Below are 17937 nucleotides of genomic sequence, written 5' to 3' on the forward strand. Positions count from 1 at the left end.
TTTTTAATCGGGGGAACTCTGTACTCCTCCGTTTTTCCTTCATATCATCGTCATCATCATCATCTGGAACCAGCATATACAGCTTCCCTCCCTTCTTTCTCTCTCTCTCTCTTTTGGCACACACTCAGCCAGGCGCACACACACACATCTGGAAATAGTCAAAGCGTCTACATGCACTGGGAGGGGGGCTACCTCTGCTCTCTCTCTCTCTCTCTCTCTCTCTCTCTCTCTCTCTCTCTCTCTCTCTCTCTCTCTCTCTCGGTATCACTGCAGAGCTGAGCTGCAGGGGCAGCAGAGCCAGAGAGAAGAGAGAGCTCCAACTCCCGACCAGTAAGACAGACAGACAAGGCAAGGCAAGCAGGCAGGCAGACACACAGCCGGACCATCATGGACTGGATGAGCGCAGAGAAATCAGTATCCGGATGAGACAGGACGCCGTGGCTTCTGTTAAAAGGGGGGGGGGGAGTCTCTGCTGTATTTCTGCGTGGAATAACCGACAACCCTTTGGGAGATTTAACCCCGTGATACCCGTGATGGAATACCCACACTCTTCTCATTCCCTAATTTTACTCCTCTTCTTCTCATCCTCCTCCTCCTCCTCCTCCTCCTCCTCCTCCTCTTCCTTCTTTACTTCCATCACCTCCACCTCTTATTCTCCTCCATCCTCTCACATTTTGACATGCTGCTGAAGATCCGCACGAATGCGTCTTTTGCGCACTTGCATTGCGACCGCCACTGAAAAGCGCCTGTGATTTTTGTTTAGGATTTTTTTCCCCCCGTTGTTCCAAGAAGACAAGAGAAGGGAGGACGATAGGTTGGATACCTGAGCGAAAGGCAAGGTGTGAATTGAATCCAACTCGGCGGTGCTGGTTTCGCGTTTCTCGCCTATAGGGCCCGGATGTACCGAGGGATGCACCGGTGCGTTTTTCCAACCGGTTCCGCCGAAAGCTCCCTCTTTTTTCTCGCCTTCACCTCCATCATGGGAATTAGGTAATATTCACTCCATCCAAAGAGACTCCCATAAACACAAACAACGGGAATACCCCCCCAGAAACTGTCCGTGTCAGACAGTTGGTTCTTATCCCCCCTCCCCACCCCTTTCCTCACCCCCTTTTTCTTCTTTGATTTCTTTATTTTTGGGGGGCTTGTTATTTTCCCCTCCCTTTCCATTCACCTATAAGGATAACGCCGGACTACATTTATGGTAAATGAAAGCAAAAACATGTACATCCCGGAGGACACCCTTGAGAACCATCAAGGTATGTGGTGTCTTTTATTTATAACTAACAAATATCCAAGTGTATGCATGAAGGAAGGAGGGAGGGGAGTATGATGGTCTCCAAGTGGAGATGGGATGGGGGTTGGAGGGAGCAGGGGAGGGGGAGAAAAAAATCTCATTTCAACAGATGCACCTCTCACTTTCCCCTCTATGTGCAGTTTGTTTATTTCACCTTTCCTACTCCAACCACTCAACTTGTGCTCGCGTAATGGCGCAAGAAAGCTGCAGGTTGGATATGGATGAGGCCATCTTTTTTTTCTTTCATTTTTTCCCCTTTCCAATTTCTTGGTTCGCTCCTGCACTTGTGGGTTTGACAGGCCTCTTCATCGGAGAACTGTGGCATAACGGGTGGGCAGTGGTCATATTTAGCCAACAGGCTGTTGTAGGCGGGACCATTATTGGTTTGGACACATTCTCAGTGCGGAAAATGACAGGGAAAGCGTGTGTGCGTGAAATATGTTGAAGGATCCCGGCTTCCAAGAATTTTTTTTACGTAGGAACTTGAGCAAGAGGATAACAATGTTTCACAATAAGTTTTTTTTTTTTTTTGCCTTTAATATCACAGATGACAGGTGGGAGTAGAGGAGGGCCTGCAGGAGTTATTTGTCTGCTGAGAATGTGTTGATGCTGAGCTATTTTGAGGGGAATAAGGCAAGAACTGTACAAAATACGAATAAAGTTTTCAGATTTTACTACCCTGGTGTGTTAAAATTGCATCACAATCAAAAAGTAAAGGAAAATCCCATGTTGCGATCTGTTTTGGGGTCTGTGTGCGTGGCGCAGTATTACGCGACGCTTCTTCCACCCACGTTGCAGAGAGGGAAAGACAGCGAAGCCCGATGATACCTTCATTTAGGGCAGATGTTATTTGCTCTATCACGGTTATCCGCCTCATGACCACCATCGAACCCGCCTTCGTTGATATATAACGAAGGCACTCCGTGCCCCCTCTTCTTCATCCTCCTCATCTGCCGCCTCCATCACAACCACATACCTCTCTGCCTTGGCGACAGGTTCCATAGCAACAGGGGATAAGGAGGAAAGGAGACGAGGGGTGGCGTTGCTTGTCCATGTTTATGTCTGTGCGGGTTGTGCGTGGACGTTCATGCGTGCGTGTCACAGCGTGGCATAGTTTGCACCGAGAAGCAACTCATCACATGCTGTTGGATGTTACCTGCAGGAAGCAAGAACAGCTGTCATGTTCATGCGCATCTTAAACAGAGAGGCAGCTCTCTGTGATCAGTCTGAATTATTCTGCTTTGACTTGTTCCAATGGTCCGCAGAAGTATTCACACCCTTGAACTTGTTGATAAAAAAAGAAAGTAGTGCGTGATTGTGGGGCGACAGTTTAATAATTAATCTGCTCGTGTTTATTTGAATCTCTCTATAAAAAGAGCTGATCTGTACAAGAGGAAAGACTTAAAAGTGTGGTGTGCATTTATACTCAGCACTCGCAATTTATAAAACCACCATTACAAGTACCATGGGGAATGGCTCCACTATCTTTGGATGTCTAGAGACGCACATTTTCACCCGTTTGACGATCAAAAAACAGCACAAGCTTCGTTAGATTAGGTGCAGATTGAACAGGAATTTTAAAGTTCTTCCACATATTCTCAGTAGGATGTAAGTCTGAACTTTGATATAAATCATAGAAGTCAAACTCCAGTCTTCAAGACCCAGTGTCCTGCAACGTAGAAGTGTCTCTCTTCAACACAGCTGAATAAAATGAACGGGTTATTGACTCTGTAGAACTTTACTGTGTGGTAAGGAGGTAATTCAGGCACGTTGAACCTGGGATAGATTTAAAAGTCTCAGGATTTTGGTCCTCGAGGACTAGAGTTTGATGCCTGAAGTCTCCGATTTTTTTCTCTTCCTGGAAGTTGACAGTTGCAGCGTTGACCAGGTTTTCTTCCAGGATTTGTTTCGTATTCAGCTCCATGCAGCTTCCCATGAATTCTGGTCAGCTTCTCCATCCCTGTTTAAGAAAAGCAGCATTACGTCACCCCATCATGTTTCAGATTGTAATGTAGCAAAACACAAACAATTGAAGGTGTTGAATAACTTTGCAATCATTCTAAACTATAACTTTGAACCAGGTTGGTGGTGCAGACAGATGGGAAAACTGACAAATAGTTTTCATAGCCCAACATAAGATTATTAGTACTTTCACTTTATTTCAGCCTTTTGCCTTCATGTGATGTTTGTTGCTGAAGACATACTTTAGATAATGTTTCAAAAATAACTGCTAACATGAATTCTAAGGTCAATACATATGAAGAGAAGGGATGCATTAATGGCTTCTTCTTCAAATAATTCCAAACTCTGAACCGATCCCAATCACTTCCAGAATCACAATCGTATTAAAATCTGACTATGATATAGAGCTGGCCAGATTATGATTTTATTTTTTTTTAAACAAGTTGATCTGAAGCTGCGGGTCAGGTTGGTGGTTTCAGTACCATGGACAGTTCAGTCTTCATTGGTCTCTTGACAGCCGCTTGACAGCTACAATCTATCACACAGCTCTACGGTTACTACTTTTTAAATTAAACTTTTCTTCACTTGCTGAATTAGCATCCACATGGCAAATTTACTTGTGCGAAATAGATGAGCCAGGTTTACTTCCAGTATTTTAAATGTATTGGTCTTGAGTTATTTACTTATTTATTTTTGGTCAGGGGAAGAAAAGACAGATGGATATCATGTCAAAGACCCTCAGTGAGTTTTAATTAAGATGAAGGATGGCTTCATGCCTGCGTAGCAAAATCATTTCCAACTTTTGGAAGAATATTTTTTCGGCTTTGTAATGTTAACGTTTCATAATAGGGTTCTTCCAAGGCTGGAGATGATATGCTATATTTGACCCCGACCTTTTTATTTGAAGATGAAGTTAGAAGTCATTTTATTCCTGGACAAAAAAAGAGACGGCACAGACAAGGCAAAAGATACAGAGGATGAAGCTTGGTGCCCAACTATCCCTCCATCATCCGCTCGTTGCTAACATCTGTTCTGCATTTCAAACAGATAATAATACTCACTTGCACTGAATGCTTAACTGCACTACATTTGAACAGTCTCATATCTGCAGGACTTTTATGAGTCAAGAGTTCATGAAGCATGCATGAGCGGGGGAAAAAATGTTCAAGAAAGACATGGGAAGATTTGTTATCACTGGCTCTGCATGATGGGTTTTCAGGATGAATACACTCACCTGTGGAATAGCATGAGCCTGAGAATTTCCTCGTTTTCGTGTTGCTTTTTTTTTCTCAGCAGAAGTGCAATCAGTGAGTAATTTTCTCTGTGGGCACTGTGCCACAGGCATGATGAAACCTCCGTTAGGGATGGTAATTGATTTCTGATGGCTACCTGGGGGCTGGACACCTGCCAGTTCAGCTCACTCAAATACCCCGGCTGGATATCCTCCATGATTCTGTTGGAGACAACCCATAAGACAGGTTTTCATGTTTTCCTCCAACTAACGTGATTTAGTAAAGAAGATAAACTCTGGCCGGCCAGTAAAAACGTTTGTCTCTTTTAAAAAGAAATGACAAAATTTATGTTTGATGTAGATGGAAGTAGTTCATCATCAATATATTAGCCAACTTAAAAACAAATGCTTCTACACTTTGAGTTTGCTTGGTTCTGAGTTTCATCTTGCAAGAGTTTGGAAATTAGCTTATCCAGCTAAAGAACAGTTTTACTTAGTTTATTGTTTGTCCTGTCTAGGCTGGATAGAAATTTCAATTTTTTTCTGGTAGCTCAAACAATATGTGTAAAAACATCTTCACTTAAACTTCTTCTGTTCATTAGTTGTCAGCATATTTATTGCAGTTGTATGTCACAAACGCTTAAGCAAGAAATTAATTACTGTTTGGGTTAACGCAAGATTTTCATTATAAGTTATATTTTGTTATATTTTTAAAATTAAAGTCTAAATTGTTTTACCTTTCAGCCCTGGATAAGAGGCTGCAACTAGATACAATATGTCTAGATATTACTGTTTCTTTTTTTGTGCACTTTTCACACTGCAGCGTCACGTTTCTAGTGCCAAACCTTCAGCTTACAGTAGTTTTAATGTCTGTTTTTAAGCACGTGTGAGTCAAAGCAAGGTTATAGTGGCTGCAGTGAAGGATGTAATTAGTGATTAAAGGCCAATCAGTATTAGCAAAGTTTACTTCAGCGCCTCGTAGCATAGGAAGGCGTTAACTTGAGGATGTGACTCAACAACAGCTGCTTGTAACGTAAAAACACCAGCTCCAAAGCTCCGCAAACATGCGGATGAAAGAAAAACGGAGAGGAGGCGGGGAACTGAAGTCATCATGAGACCACAAAAAGTTACTGCAAAAGGCATAATTTAACTGGAGAGGAAAGATAAAAAATGAAAAAAACAAAACATGGAAGACTAGCAAAGGAAGAGATTGAGGGAATGGATGACAGAAAGGTGAGGGCAGAAGTAGAAACAAAGAAGGGATAGACAGAAGGAGGAGAAAAAGCACGGGGGATTATCTTGGACTGTTTCTTGCTGAAGCGTCTGGTCGGGTATTGGAAATCTATCCAGAGGCTGTCCTCTACCGTTAGCGCTACCGGGCCCCAGTCTTCAGCTGTGGAGGGACAGTTTGCCAGCAGCAGCAGCCCTGTGTGTGTGTGTGTGTGTTTACACACGTAAAAGAAGTGCAATTGGCTGCTTTCCCACATGTATTGTGTCTGCCTGACTGCCTCCGTCTGCGAATGTTAATGTGTGTGTGTTTCGACATATGTCCGTCCCTCTTAAACACACACATTTCCCTATTGATCTGCCTGAGGCCACTAGTAGAAATAATGACTCTAGACCTGTAGCTTCTTTAAGTTCTCCACTCCTCTCTCTCTCTCGGCTCCCCTTTATGATTTTAATTTGTTGTCCCTCATTGTTCACCTTATTTAATACTCCAATCATAGCTCAGTTGATTGACTGTTCACTGTTAGCTTACTGCTAAAGCAATGCCATCCTGGTCTAAGAAGTGGTAACACAATGCTAAGTCAGTTCAGATTTTTTTAAATGTGTTTTAGTCAAGATTTATTTTAGATTTATGTAACCCCTAAATCTGTTACATAACCTCCTAATGTCTACCGATCCTTTAATGGAAACATATTAAAAGATGATGTCCTGAAAAATGATTGTTTCTTCATGCGTCCCATCTGTAAAAGCTGACCATTCTTGATGCTCCTGGTGTCAATTTGACCACTTGTACATTTCCAGACTTCTTCAATTTACAACTTGTTGCATTGCTAAAACCAGCAAGATTAGATAATGTCTTATCTGCATCTATTAGATTTCCCAATTTTCTTTCTTTATGTATTCATTGGCAGTTAGTTGAAAACCAGCATGATTTTTCCTTTCTCCTAGTTTTACACAAGTCAGTGATGTTCAGACTTCTCGACAAACAAATGAGGACAACATTTACTCGATTCAGTGTTTACCGGCATCTGCCTTGAACAAAGCATTGTAGGTCAAATCTTTTCCACACACGTTGTTTTGCAGACCTCTACTAGTTTCTGGGATTTTACTGGTTGGATATTTGACCACCCTTCTAAGTAGAAATTTAAAGGCAAAAAGGTTGTCCTACTTGCACACCGTCCTCTGATACATAATGCGACTTTTGCCATGTCAAGCAAACAGAAGCCACCAGCTGTGCCCAATGTTTTTAGGCACGTGTTTCAACAAAGTTACTGTGGAAGCTGAACGATGAAGAGAGACAGGAGTAGAGAGATTTCTGTATTATTCATGCCCACAATGCATTTCCCCACTTCTACCATCTAGCATGCCCTCTTTTGCATCTGCCTTTCCCCGCAGATAATTTGCTTTGTTTTCTGCCTTTCTGCTCTATCCATCAGCCAACCATTTAGTGTTAGTTTCTGCATTTCCTTTCTTCCATGAATTAATTAGTCCATCTTCATGCTTTTACTGTAATGGTCTTTAGCATTTTCAGTGGAACTAACCACCAAAGACCAAGATACAAAACATTGTGTCTCGTCTCGGGGGAGGATTCGGATGGCAAGATCAACACGTAAGACATTGTAAGCACGTAAGCATGCAAAGTGGAAAAACCACGAGTTCATGTACTTACATTACTTGCTGTTTGACTGTAAGCATTAGCAACAGAACTTAGTTTTGCCCAATGTAGGGTTAATTGGGTAGGGCAGCTGAAAGGCTGCTGGGAGAGGGTGTGGCAGCTTTTTCTTCTCTGAAGGTATAGTTGGTTTGTGATGAATCCAGTTCGTCGGTTGTTTGGGAAGGCTGCCCTGCTTACTGTTTTTCCTGCACACCTTCCTCAGATACATAATGAGCATGCAACTTGGGTCGGTGGGATCCACAGCAAGGTCAGTTGTTGCAGTCTGTGGGTTCCCAGCGATTGTTCATATGTGAATGGTGATAGTGTCACTTAACTGTGCGGCATGGCCTGTATTATGGGGCCACTGCATGCAGGGGCGCATTCTACACTGGGTCGCAGTTGGTGAACGGTTGCAGACCCCGCAATGGCAGGGGTGTGAACAGGTTGTTCACACCCCTGCTGAGCAGGAACTGGCGTTACTGCTCAGCATTTGGGCTACTCTCAAGTTTCTTACATAAAAGTAACATTTTTGGGATTCTGTGTGGCCCATAAAACTAACTCCTTCAGGGACTAGGTGACTTGTTGCAGCCAATGGAGCCATGAAGTCAGCGCTTTACCAGAAGATCCTAAAGGAGAACGTTCAGCCATCGGTTTGTTGCTTTAAGCTCAAGCTCACTCGGGCTCTTCAGCTGGACAATGGTCCACAGGACTCTGGAAAACCCAACTCTAAATGACTAATGAAAACCCAAAGTGAATATTTTTGGACTAGTCTGGACAAGGTTCAGACCTAAATTTGAACAAAATGCTGTGGCATGATCTCAAAAAACCCTCCAATGTGGCTGAATCAAAACAATTCTTCAAGGAAGAGTGGGTTAGAAGTCACACGTTGACAGGCATTTGAAAAGCCTGATGTCGCCAAAGGAGGCACAAGCCGTAATTAGATTTAGGGATCAATCACATTATCCCATTGTGCCATATGTAAACAGTTTTACCACATTGGCAAAAGATGTGAATGAAAAAGGACGCACTGTGAGAATTGACTTAAAGAGCTCACATGCTGATATAGCAAGAATAATTGCTACCAGTTTTCTTTATTTAGAAGGGGAGAAAAAGTCTGGAGATTTATAAAAGGCTCAGATTTGACCTCAGCTCGTTTTCCACCGTTCCCCGCGGTGTTGGATGCGTTTGTCTTTGCGTAACAGGAGGGAGGGTGGGTCGCACAGAAAGTTTGGCACTTTGACATCAGTTATGCAACGATAAATCTCAGCAAACAGAGTCGATGCAATCGCACTGGAGGAACAGAGGGGGTGATGTCCAACAACGATGATGGAGGTGTTTTGAAACTGAGCGCCATAAACTTGCACTCTTAGGCTGACACTCATCTGTTTGGTGTTGATCAAAGATCAGCATGGCTCAATTTGTCAAAATGTGTTGTCCATTCATCAAACAGACATACTCTTTTTAAAGAAGCCCTCTTAACCAATATTAGTTTCGTATCTCATTTGTGGATCTGATTACAGGTTTACTCTACTTAACGACAAATTAAACATTCAAAACAACTACTTTTGAATCTTAATACTATATTTAAAGGTATATCTTACATGCAAAACAAACATTTAATCAATTTTCAGCTTTTCTTGTGCAAGCTTAACATAGCCTAATGTTTAGACATCTGTGTTTTAATCAAGGTCAAGAGGAAACACAGCCTTAAAGCAGGTAATTATAAGTAACTTGAAGCAGATGGAAAGTTGGTTAAATTACGTCTGACTAAGAAAGGTTGAAGCCCATCAACGCTCACTACATTTTTTCCATGTCAAACAATTCAAACCCAAGCAAACTAAGACTAATTTCAACAGTTACAACAACTCATGTAGCTTAGATTTTAATAGGACTTGTGTTTCAGGGGTTTTATTGTACAGTGCTGGTGTTATGACACACAATGCACATCTGTGTGACACAAACTGTCTGCGTCCACATGTTAAGTTATTCCAGTTAATACAGAATTTTTTTTTAGAGGACTGAAAAGTATAAAACTAGTAAAATTCTAAATAAAAAGTGTTTGCCTTATGAAAATATTTTTTGTAGAGTCCCTTGAGGCAACATGTGTTGTTTGTGAATATGTGCCATATAAATTAACTCAACTGAACGTCTGACCCAGCAGTTTGATCCACTTCTTCTGCTAAGATCTAAATCTTTTTAAAATAAATTTCTAGAAAAAGACATTTTTGCTAATGTTCTGCTTCACTTGGAAGTTTGAAAACAAATCAAAGGTCATTTCTGCACATAACATTTATAGGCTATTCATGGATTAGATACAGTTTACACCAGTCTAATGCAAAGTAACGCAATATAAAATAAAACAATCACAACAATATGTTGTGTTATCTTAAACCTGAAAGCATGTTGACTGAAGTCATCAAGAAATAGAAGCTCCAGCATGTGAAGGCAAGATTCTCTCAACACTCCACTTCGAAGATTTAGTCAAATTTTCCAGTGACTTGTCAACTATCTGAGTGCTGAGCCTGGAATGAACTAAACTAAGCCTGAGTGAAGCTACAGCTTTGGAGCAGCGTCGCTCTCTGTTCCAGTTGTTCAGGCTCCTGAGGGGTGAAGGTCTGCAGTGGGACAGTGAATTCCCTGCCCTCATTAGCAGTTCTAATCCAACACATCTATATACACACCAGGACCAGAAGTGGCCCATGCATATTCTTCTACTGAGAAAATTTTCACCGCTCCTCCTTAACATACCGTCAAGGCTTAATTTATTTTTTTATGAGGCTTATTTCAGACAGTTAAAGTAAGAAAAAGAAGAGAATGATAGAGAGCGCTAATGAACAGAGGAGGGAGGAACGTTCGCCACCCCCAGGCTCTCTGCAGGGATGCTTCCAGCTTTTTCATGACATTGCAGATGCGTGCTTCTCTGTACATTAGGAAATTGGCATTCCTGCATCCAGCTGGACCTGGTTCTTGACTAGGCTCCTGAAACTGACTTTGTGAAAAAAAAATGTTAACAACTGTCTTTATGATTAACTCTATAACTAGAGCTAAAAGTTTTAGTCAAGAGAAGATGAAATTTATGTTTTAACAGTACAGCGCTCCACATGTTAACTTTATCTTAAACATTTATCATAACAAATATCATTTTAAATCCAATTTTCTCTGTTGCCTCAGCACTTGAGGTAACAGAAGCTTGTCAGGTGATACAGTAAAATCCCGTCTTATATTTAAAAGGAACAACCAAAATGCTAGTTTTCATAAGCATCCAAACAAGAAAGAAAGCAAAACAGCAAGCCAAGATAGAAAGATATGAGGAAAGAATAATTGATGACAAAAAGTACAATGGATAAAATGTAATGCTAATGGCTAATTTCTTATCAATCAATCAAGTCTATTTATATAGCACATTTCAGTAGCTTGGCACTTCAAAGTGCTTTACATAATACAAACAGAAAATTACAAAGTTAGTGGTTCATTACTTCTTAGCCTGAGGTCCAGTAGCCTACAGAGTTTAAGAAAAATGCTCAGTTAGAACTTTCATTGTCCAGTCTGGTCAAATAGGTTGATAGTTTCTGTAAAAATTTCTGCAACATTTGTGGGACGTAGCAATATTACATCACTCCTCTAGAAAGGGTTTTTCATTCCTCAAAGATTTTTTGATTTTGCTCTTTGTGACGCTTAAATGTTTCAGATCATCAAACCAAATTTAACATAAAAGAAAACCTGAGTTAATACAAGATGGGGTTATCAAATAGTGTAATCTAGAAGGGGAAAAACACACAAATCAACTTGGACTTAAGAGAAGAAAATACTATTCCCTCTTGTTAAATTATGAAATAGCTGTGAGAAGCTACATTTCAGGTTCAATTTTTACCTTAAAATTAAACTGTACTGCACCTTGAAGTCAGGTGAATATCCCAAAAAGCAACACGTTATGCACAGATCTAATGAAATAAGAAATAAGAAACAAAAGCATTAACATCCATCCTTGTTGAAAAGGATAAGAAGCCTTTTTTCCACTTTGGAGCTCAATCAGACCACAAAGCCATTATTCACAAATGGAGAAAAACAAAAACCTGTGGTCAACTTTCCAAGCAGTGGCCAGCCAAGATGACTCCAATAGCTATAACGACTCATACAGGAGTTCACAAAACAGCCCCCAACATCATCTAAGCCACTTCACCAGTGTTGATGATTCAGCAATAAGAAACAGACCAGATTAAAATGGTCTTGGAGAGTCCTCGAGTGAAAACCCCAGCCCAACAAAAAGAACGCAAAGGCTCCTCTCACATTTACCAAATATCTTGATGATGCCCAACACTATGTTCATTGCATTGCATCTGCCCCAGAAGGTTCGCATTGACCCAGAGGGCACTTTTATTATCTCTTGTTTTTAGCATTTCTTTTTTGTGTGCTTTCAGAAACTGACGCCACACCTCCTTTGCATCTTTATCATCCGAGCATAACATCTGCCTCCTTTTCCTGGGCATAAAGCTAAGACTGTGGCAGAGTTTTAATCTGTCGGTTTGCGACGAACAGCAGGGACATAACTTTCCCTCCGTTGAAGTCTGTTGGTAAATCTTGTCATGTGCTCTCGGTTATGTTTAAAAAAAATCTGTCATGAAGTGATTTCCGCAAACTCCAATTTTCTTTGGCATTGTGGCAGGGACATTGTAAACAAGTAAAACAAACAAGTAACAAGTAACAAGTAAAACAAAGTCATGCGGTTCTCTTCTCCGTGACTCAGAGAATGTGCATGGACAAACATCGTTCATCGCATTCAGCAACAAAACACTCGTCTTATCCAGCAACCATTGTACTGCGCATAGAGAAATAAAACCAGCTGACCAAACATGCTATTCTTTGAAATATGAAGTGAACAAAACTCTGCTTGAATTGGTGAGGGCTGGGGTTGCTAGGTGAGTCACAGTGTCCGCCGATAGTGACCTAACAGTGAGGAGGTTTTAGTAATGGGTCATTTTCCAGACACCAAAGCATTTAGCTATTACCAAAAAGTGGCTAGGTGTGTGTTTTGCTTTTTATTATTTTTTTTTAGCACTTGGACTGTTTCTAGCAGAGACAAAAGTATAAGTACAAAAAATGTGCAAAAGGACAATTTTGCATCATAGGTCCCCTTTAAATTTTCACTTTCTCCATGTGGGAGACATCACATACACCTCCTTTAGCAACACATGACATAAAGCTTGCTTTTTGCCTCATTTTTTTGACGCACTTGTCTCTCAGGAAGCGAGGTTTAAAGCACAAAAAGTATGCTCAGCGGGTTCGGAGTTCCGGCAGTCTCGTTAGTCAGGCCTCTGGTGGGCTTGTCATGGATGAATAGCTGCACTACAGAGGAACGGGGTCTACACGCATTACTGCAGAAACTCACGTATCATCACACACGCAGTACGCTGGGTGAATCCCCCTGCTGGGTGACAGCACCTAGGAAAGACAGATTAAACGAAGAGAGGTGTGATTCATTTGTCACTGTGTGTGCTGTTGTGTCACTGTTTGCGTGTAGATTTGCTCATTCTGGGGGCATTTTTTGGCATGTGTGTGTGTGTCTTGGGCCTGAACCTGTCAGATCACCTCTTACAGCTAAAGAGTCATGGGCTACAAAAGCCTGTTGCATAGCTTAGGGCACAGGGCACTGTCTGCTGCTTCTTCTACTATTCAGCTACACAGACAGACTGAAAAGGTTAAGTAACACTTCAGCATGAGAGAGCAAAGGGCAGTTGCTCTATGGATGCCACCTTGTTTTGAATAACAGCTAAAATGACCTCTTCGAAAGGCTGAATAGTACCAAACAGCTCAACTTTAAAAAAAAAAAAAAGAAGTAAAGATGCTGTCACACTATCTTGTTGCATATTGGTGTCATCTAAATTCACTTTTGTTTTATCCAAGTCTAGACATGAAATTTCCATCATGTATGTGAATCATCACTGCAGCAGAAAGAAGCGTCTTTTTTTTTATTACTGGCATGTCAAGGAGATCCTACTGGAGATGTGGTGCAGAGGAGGAGGCACCATCATGACCAGGAGAGCTTTTTCACTGATGAAACAGTGGAGCTTCAGGTCATGCAGGGTGGCTCTGGCTATGTTTGATTGATGGCCGGGTCTTTGAACAAAACAATGCAGCACTTTTATCATTAGTTTCAAATTTCTCTTTTGGACCACCCTGCAGTCTGCTGTAAATCTCAGTGAAAATGAAGGTTTATGCTTAAGAATGAATATTACTTCCACACCACAGATGCTCTGCTTCAGCCTGGTGGGAAGTTTCTTCTTACTAAGTCCTTCTTGACCACTTCTTTGGGCTGTGACCATAGACACTTAATCAACTAAAAAAAAGTCAGTTTTTATGAAGTTTTAAATGATCTGTTCAGCTTTGTTTTTAACATTTTGAAGCTCAGCTTAAAACCGGACTACAATCAAGTAACTCAGTCTTTTCTTTGCAAGGATCACTAACTTTGAACTTTTCTTTATGCAAATATAGAGTTTAAAACAGAATTTAAAGCCAGAATAGACAGCAGGTCTAAATTTTATCTGTCACACTCTAAGAAGCTTTAATCTGAATTTAAAGAGAAAGAAGCTTCAGTCACTCTGAGAAGTGTGCTACTGATTTTGAAAATGGTTCATCATTTAGGTAGAACTTTTGTCATTCTTACTCAGATGTTGTCACTCCTGAACCCAAAAAACAAATTTCACATATGAAAATGTAAAAAACAAACTAAACTTTTCCATATAGTCAGTGGACCATTAGAGGGAAATTATTGTGCTTTACTTTTCAACTTCTAATGTACAAATCTTTATTCATCCTCTTTCTCCAAACCCTGTCTTTGAATTACATATTCTAGTTTTAATACAGTTTTCTGTTTCTTTTCCCTCCTTATTCTCTGTTACCCTCATCTTCCCTACCTTTCACAAAAAGACAAAATTAAGATTTGGTATAAAATGACCCAACTAGGGCTGCACAGTGGCACAGTTGGTAGCACTGTTGCCTTGCAGCAAGAAAATCCTGGGTTCGATTCCTGGCCTGGGGTCTTTCTGCACAGAGTTTGCATGTTCTCCCTGTGCATGTGTGGGTTCTCTCCGGGTACTCCGGCTTCCTCCTACAGTCCAAAAACATGACTGTCAGGTTAATTGGTCTCTCTAAATTCTCCCTAGGTGTGTGTGTGTGTGTGTGTGTGCAGGGGTGTTTGTCCTGTCTGTCTCTGTGTTGCCCTACGACAGACTGGCGAACCTGTCCAGGGTGTACCCCGCCTCTCGCCCATTAGCTGGAGATAGGCACCAGCACCTCTTCCGATCCCACTAGGGACAAGGGTGTTAGAAAATGGATGGATGACCCAACTATGTAGGCCGTCAGAATGTCCTTGACTGTCCATGTGCTGAAAGAGAGAAGGCTGTTATGTGTTTGTGTCCCCTGCCACCCCGTCTATCTAGGCCAGTCTTGATGTGTGTGCTCCATGGACCGCTTCCCTACAGACTATACTGTACAAGTGTGTGTGTGAGTGAGAGAGAGGGTATGTCTGTACAGAGCGGTCCACTTCCCAAAAGACCAGAGTCACTTTTACACTCGAGTTATAATGGCTAAAGCAGGCTAGTTACAGGACTTCTTTAACAATGTGTGTGTGTTTCCATTTCCAGACCTGCATCTATAATTAGGTCCAGAAGCAGGAGAATGTTTAAATGTTTATCTGGTGTCTCAGAAATAAGTGAAACATCTGCTGACACCACAGAGCTTCTTCCTCGTTGACTTGCTTTTTGAAGGCAATGAATTCTGCCCCATATGGTTTTCATGGCATCACCACTACTGTAAAAAGGGGTCAGTTTTTAGTAGCAGAGCACATAAAGCATTGACATCGTGTTCTTTTTAAAATACAGCAGAAACTAAAGCACAACGTAACCAATTTTTAAAATATTTTTATGTTCAAACCTAACCAAACTGCATCTACATTTTTGGATTTTTAAACAAAGAATCGAAAGAGCATCAGATTTATAGCTGAAGTTGGGACTTTCCCAGTTATAAATGGGACAAAGTTACCAGAAAAGGCCTCTGAAGTGGGAATTCAAACTTAGAAGGCTGGAAGCCCCTCTCTAATTTGGAGTTTAGCAAAATACTGAAATGCAGTTTATTTGCACCTGTGACTTTTTCTATGTGATTAAAAAAATAACTCACATATGCAAAAAGTATTCATGTCTCTGGAAGAATTAGGTTTGAATAATCTTTCAAATTTACAAACATACTGCTTTTGACTGGAAGTAATAAACATTTTGGGGCGGCCCTACCAGAGTGCTGATTCTTTGAGGTCTTACAACCTTAAAAGATGTCCACTTTGTTTCCACTTTTGGCTCAATGAGATCATGTATAATTTGTGTCTCTACATTTCAAAACAGTGCTGTAGCTTTTCTAGTAATGTGTATGTTTTATCTAAAAAAAAATATTTCTGATATTTCTGGGGGGAAAAAATACAGCAAGGAATAAAAGAAAAAAGGTTTTTATCGTCATAAAAACTAGCCAAACCGTCACTAAATAAGCAATACACAATGGGAAATCTGGGGGAAAAAAGCCAAAGTAAACACTTCTAACTACATGCAACCAGCAGTTTCTGCATCGTTTATCATTTTCTGAGCATTTCCAGCAAGTGTAGGGTTCAGTGGTCTCCAAGTCTTTCAACAGAACATCACTGGGCCCAGTTTTAGCGGTTCAAAAATCTGCTTTGATTTTACCAATTTGTTGGTTATTTGGTTGTCCAGTTGATGTTCACACAGGCTTTTCTTGAATGCTGACTCTTAATTATTGAGTACTGATGTGACCATATTAGAGTAGGACCCACTGAGACGATCCTCCCTCCTTGGTCAATGTGAATCTAAGTAGTCTAGTCATTATTTGGACAGCCATGCTACAATTGTAGGGGACTCCTGTGATCTGCACAGCCAAACAGATTGATGTTAATGGATTTTGCCTGCCAACAAATATTTCTAAACAAAAAATAATTTATATTCTGGTGCCCAATTCTAATTTTACAATGACACAGCAAGTAAAAAAAAATGTCTTCAGACGAATCGTTCTCATTTCTAAAGTAAATTGATAACATTGCTTTCTCCATAACATAACATTTTAAAGTTAAGGACTTAAAAGCAAAAATACACTACATCTCAGACATTGGAAGTAAAGTACCAGGCGAGGTGGTAGCTCATAAATAAGTGAGGCTATCTGTTATTCGCCTCCCCCCTGTTTTTTGTTCATCCATTCTCTGTTCTTCCTCCACTCCAACTCTTTTTTTCACTTTTCCACCAACCCATTTTATTGCATCTGTGATTTGTATTCCAGATCAATATGCCCATGAAGGAAAGAACAAGGAAGAGAGAGAGAGAGAGAGAGAGATGATAAAGAGGTTTTTCGGGGATTGGCTTGGCGCCTGTGGTGATGTCACCAGAGCAGGAGGTGCGACATTGCCTGTCTGTTGTCATGTTAACCAAAAGAGAGCGGGCAATCTCATGAAGAGATGGAAGGGCATAAGGAGGAAAAAGAAGAGCATTCATCGTACTTCAAATGTATCTTCTTATTTTGTATGTGAAGACGCAGACGTTCCATAAGGAAACCTGAATCTGCTCACTGTTACTTTTTAATATTCTTAAGTGGACCGCCCTCCTCCTGTCTTTCTGCTGTGTAAAATGCCATGGCCGGTTTTCTGCATACATGTGTCTAGGTCGCAGCATGATAAAGTTGATGATTAATGACATTACATCAGTGTGGCAGACGGGTAACCATGGAGACACCACATTAAACAAACACGCTGTTCCAACAGGGACAAAGAGAGAGAGGAAAGGAGGTGAGGGGAGAGGGGACAGCCGTGGATGACACGAGGAAAGATGGTGATGAGGACAGAGACGGGAGGCAGCAAGATTTCTCATCCTGGCCGATTCAGTAGAGTTGTTTGACATTTGTTGACTAACAGCGGAGGAGGTCAGAACACAATTGAGACATTTATAGGGTCATCCTAGTTTGATATAATGAAATTAGCACCATTTCAAATATGGATGGCCTAACTGATTTTCAGTTACTGGAAATTTTTCATGGTCTGTTGTGCATTGCAAAATATAACAGCCTTTGGTTTCTGAAAGCTTTAACAAACCACATATGATCAGACATGACTTCCTGTATCAACCCCACATCCTCTCAATCACTCCATCAGAACGGAGAAGTCTGAAACTGTGAAATACCCATTCCGGGAAGCGGGCGGTGGTCACCATCTACCGTTCGCTCAGCGTCTTCCAGTTCTCTGGGATCAAGTTGTGGGCATAACCCACACTCTCTGCCCTATTCTGGGGGAACCCATGGTGTTTCCAAAATAGAAAGTGAAACATGCCTAGAAAACCTTTTAGTGACACTACTCAGGTTTTGATCAGATGCCTGCCTCATTTAATTGACCCCACTCAATGCAGATGAGCTGCAGCTCTACTAAAAACTCCCACCGAATGATGGAGCTCCTGACCCATTCTGCAAGGCCGAGTCCAGCATCTCATTTCAGCTTCTTTTATCCTGGATCTCATCTATTGTGGACATGAT

The 17937-nt window shown here is 41.1% G+C and overlaps 1 protein-coding gene across 8 annotated transcripts in view; it reads left to right on the forward strand.

The window, feature by feature from the left end:
- Window positions 1-286: 286 nt before the first annotated feature.
- The window catches only part of cacna1c (calcium voltage-gated channel subunit alpha1 C), a 186796-nt gene continuing 169145 nt past the window's right edge, over window positions 287-17937 (forward strand). For 4 of the 8 annotated variants that reach the window (XM_023350203.1, XM_023350204.1, XM_023350205.1 and 1 more), the window contains exon 1: window positions 287-1259. In XM_023350203.1, the coding sequence (XP_023205971.1) occupies window positions 1202-1259 (58 nt within the window). In that variant the 5' untranslated portion in view covers window positions 287-1201. The remainder of the gene's footprint in view (window positions 1260-17937) is intronic. The other 4 variants (XM_023350207.1, XM_023350210.1, XM_023350209.1 and 1 more) reach the window with 1 other exon arrangement.

This window comes from Xiphophorus maculatus, chromosome 17 (genome assembly GCF_002775205.1).
Source record: "Xiphophorus maculatus strain JP 163 A chromosome 17, X_maculatus-5.0-male, whole genome shotgun sequence".
Classification (NCBI taxonomy): Eukaryota; Metazoa; Chordata; class Actinopteri; order Cyprinodontiformes; family Poeciliidae; genus Xiphophorus; species Xiphophorus maculatus.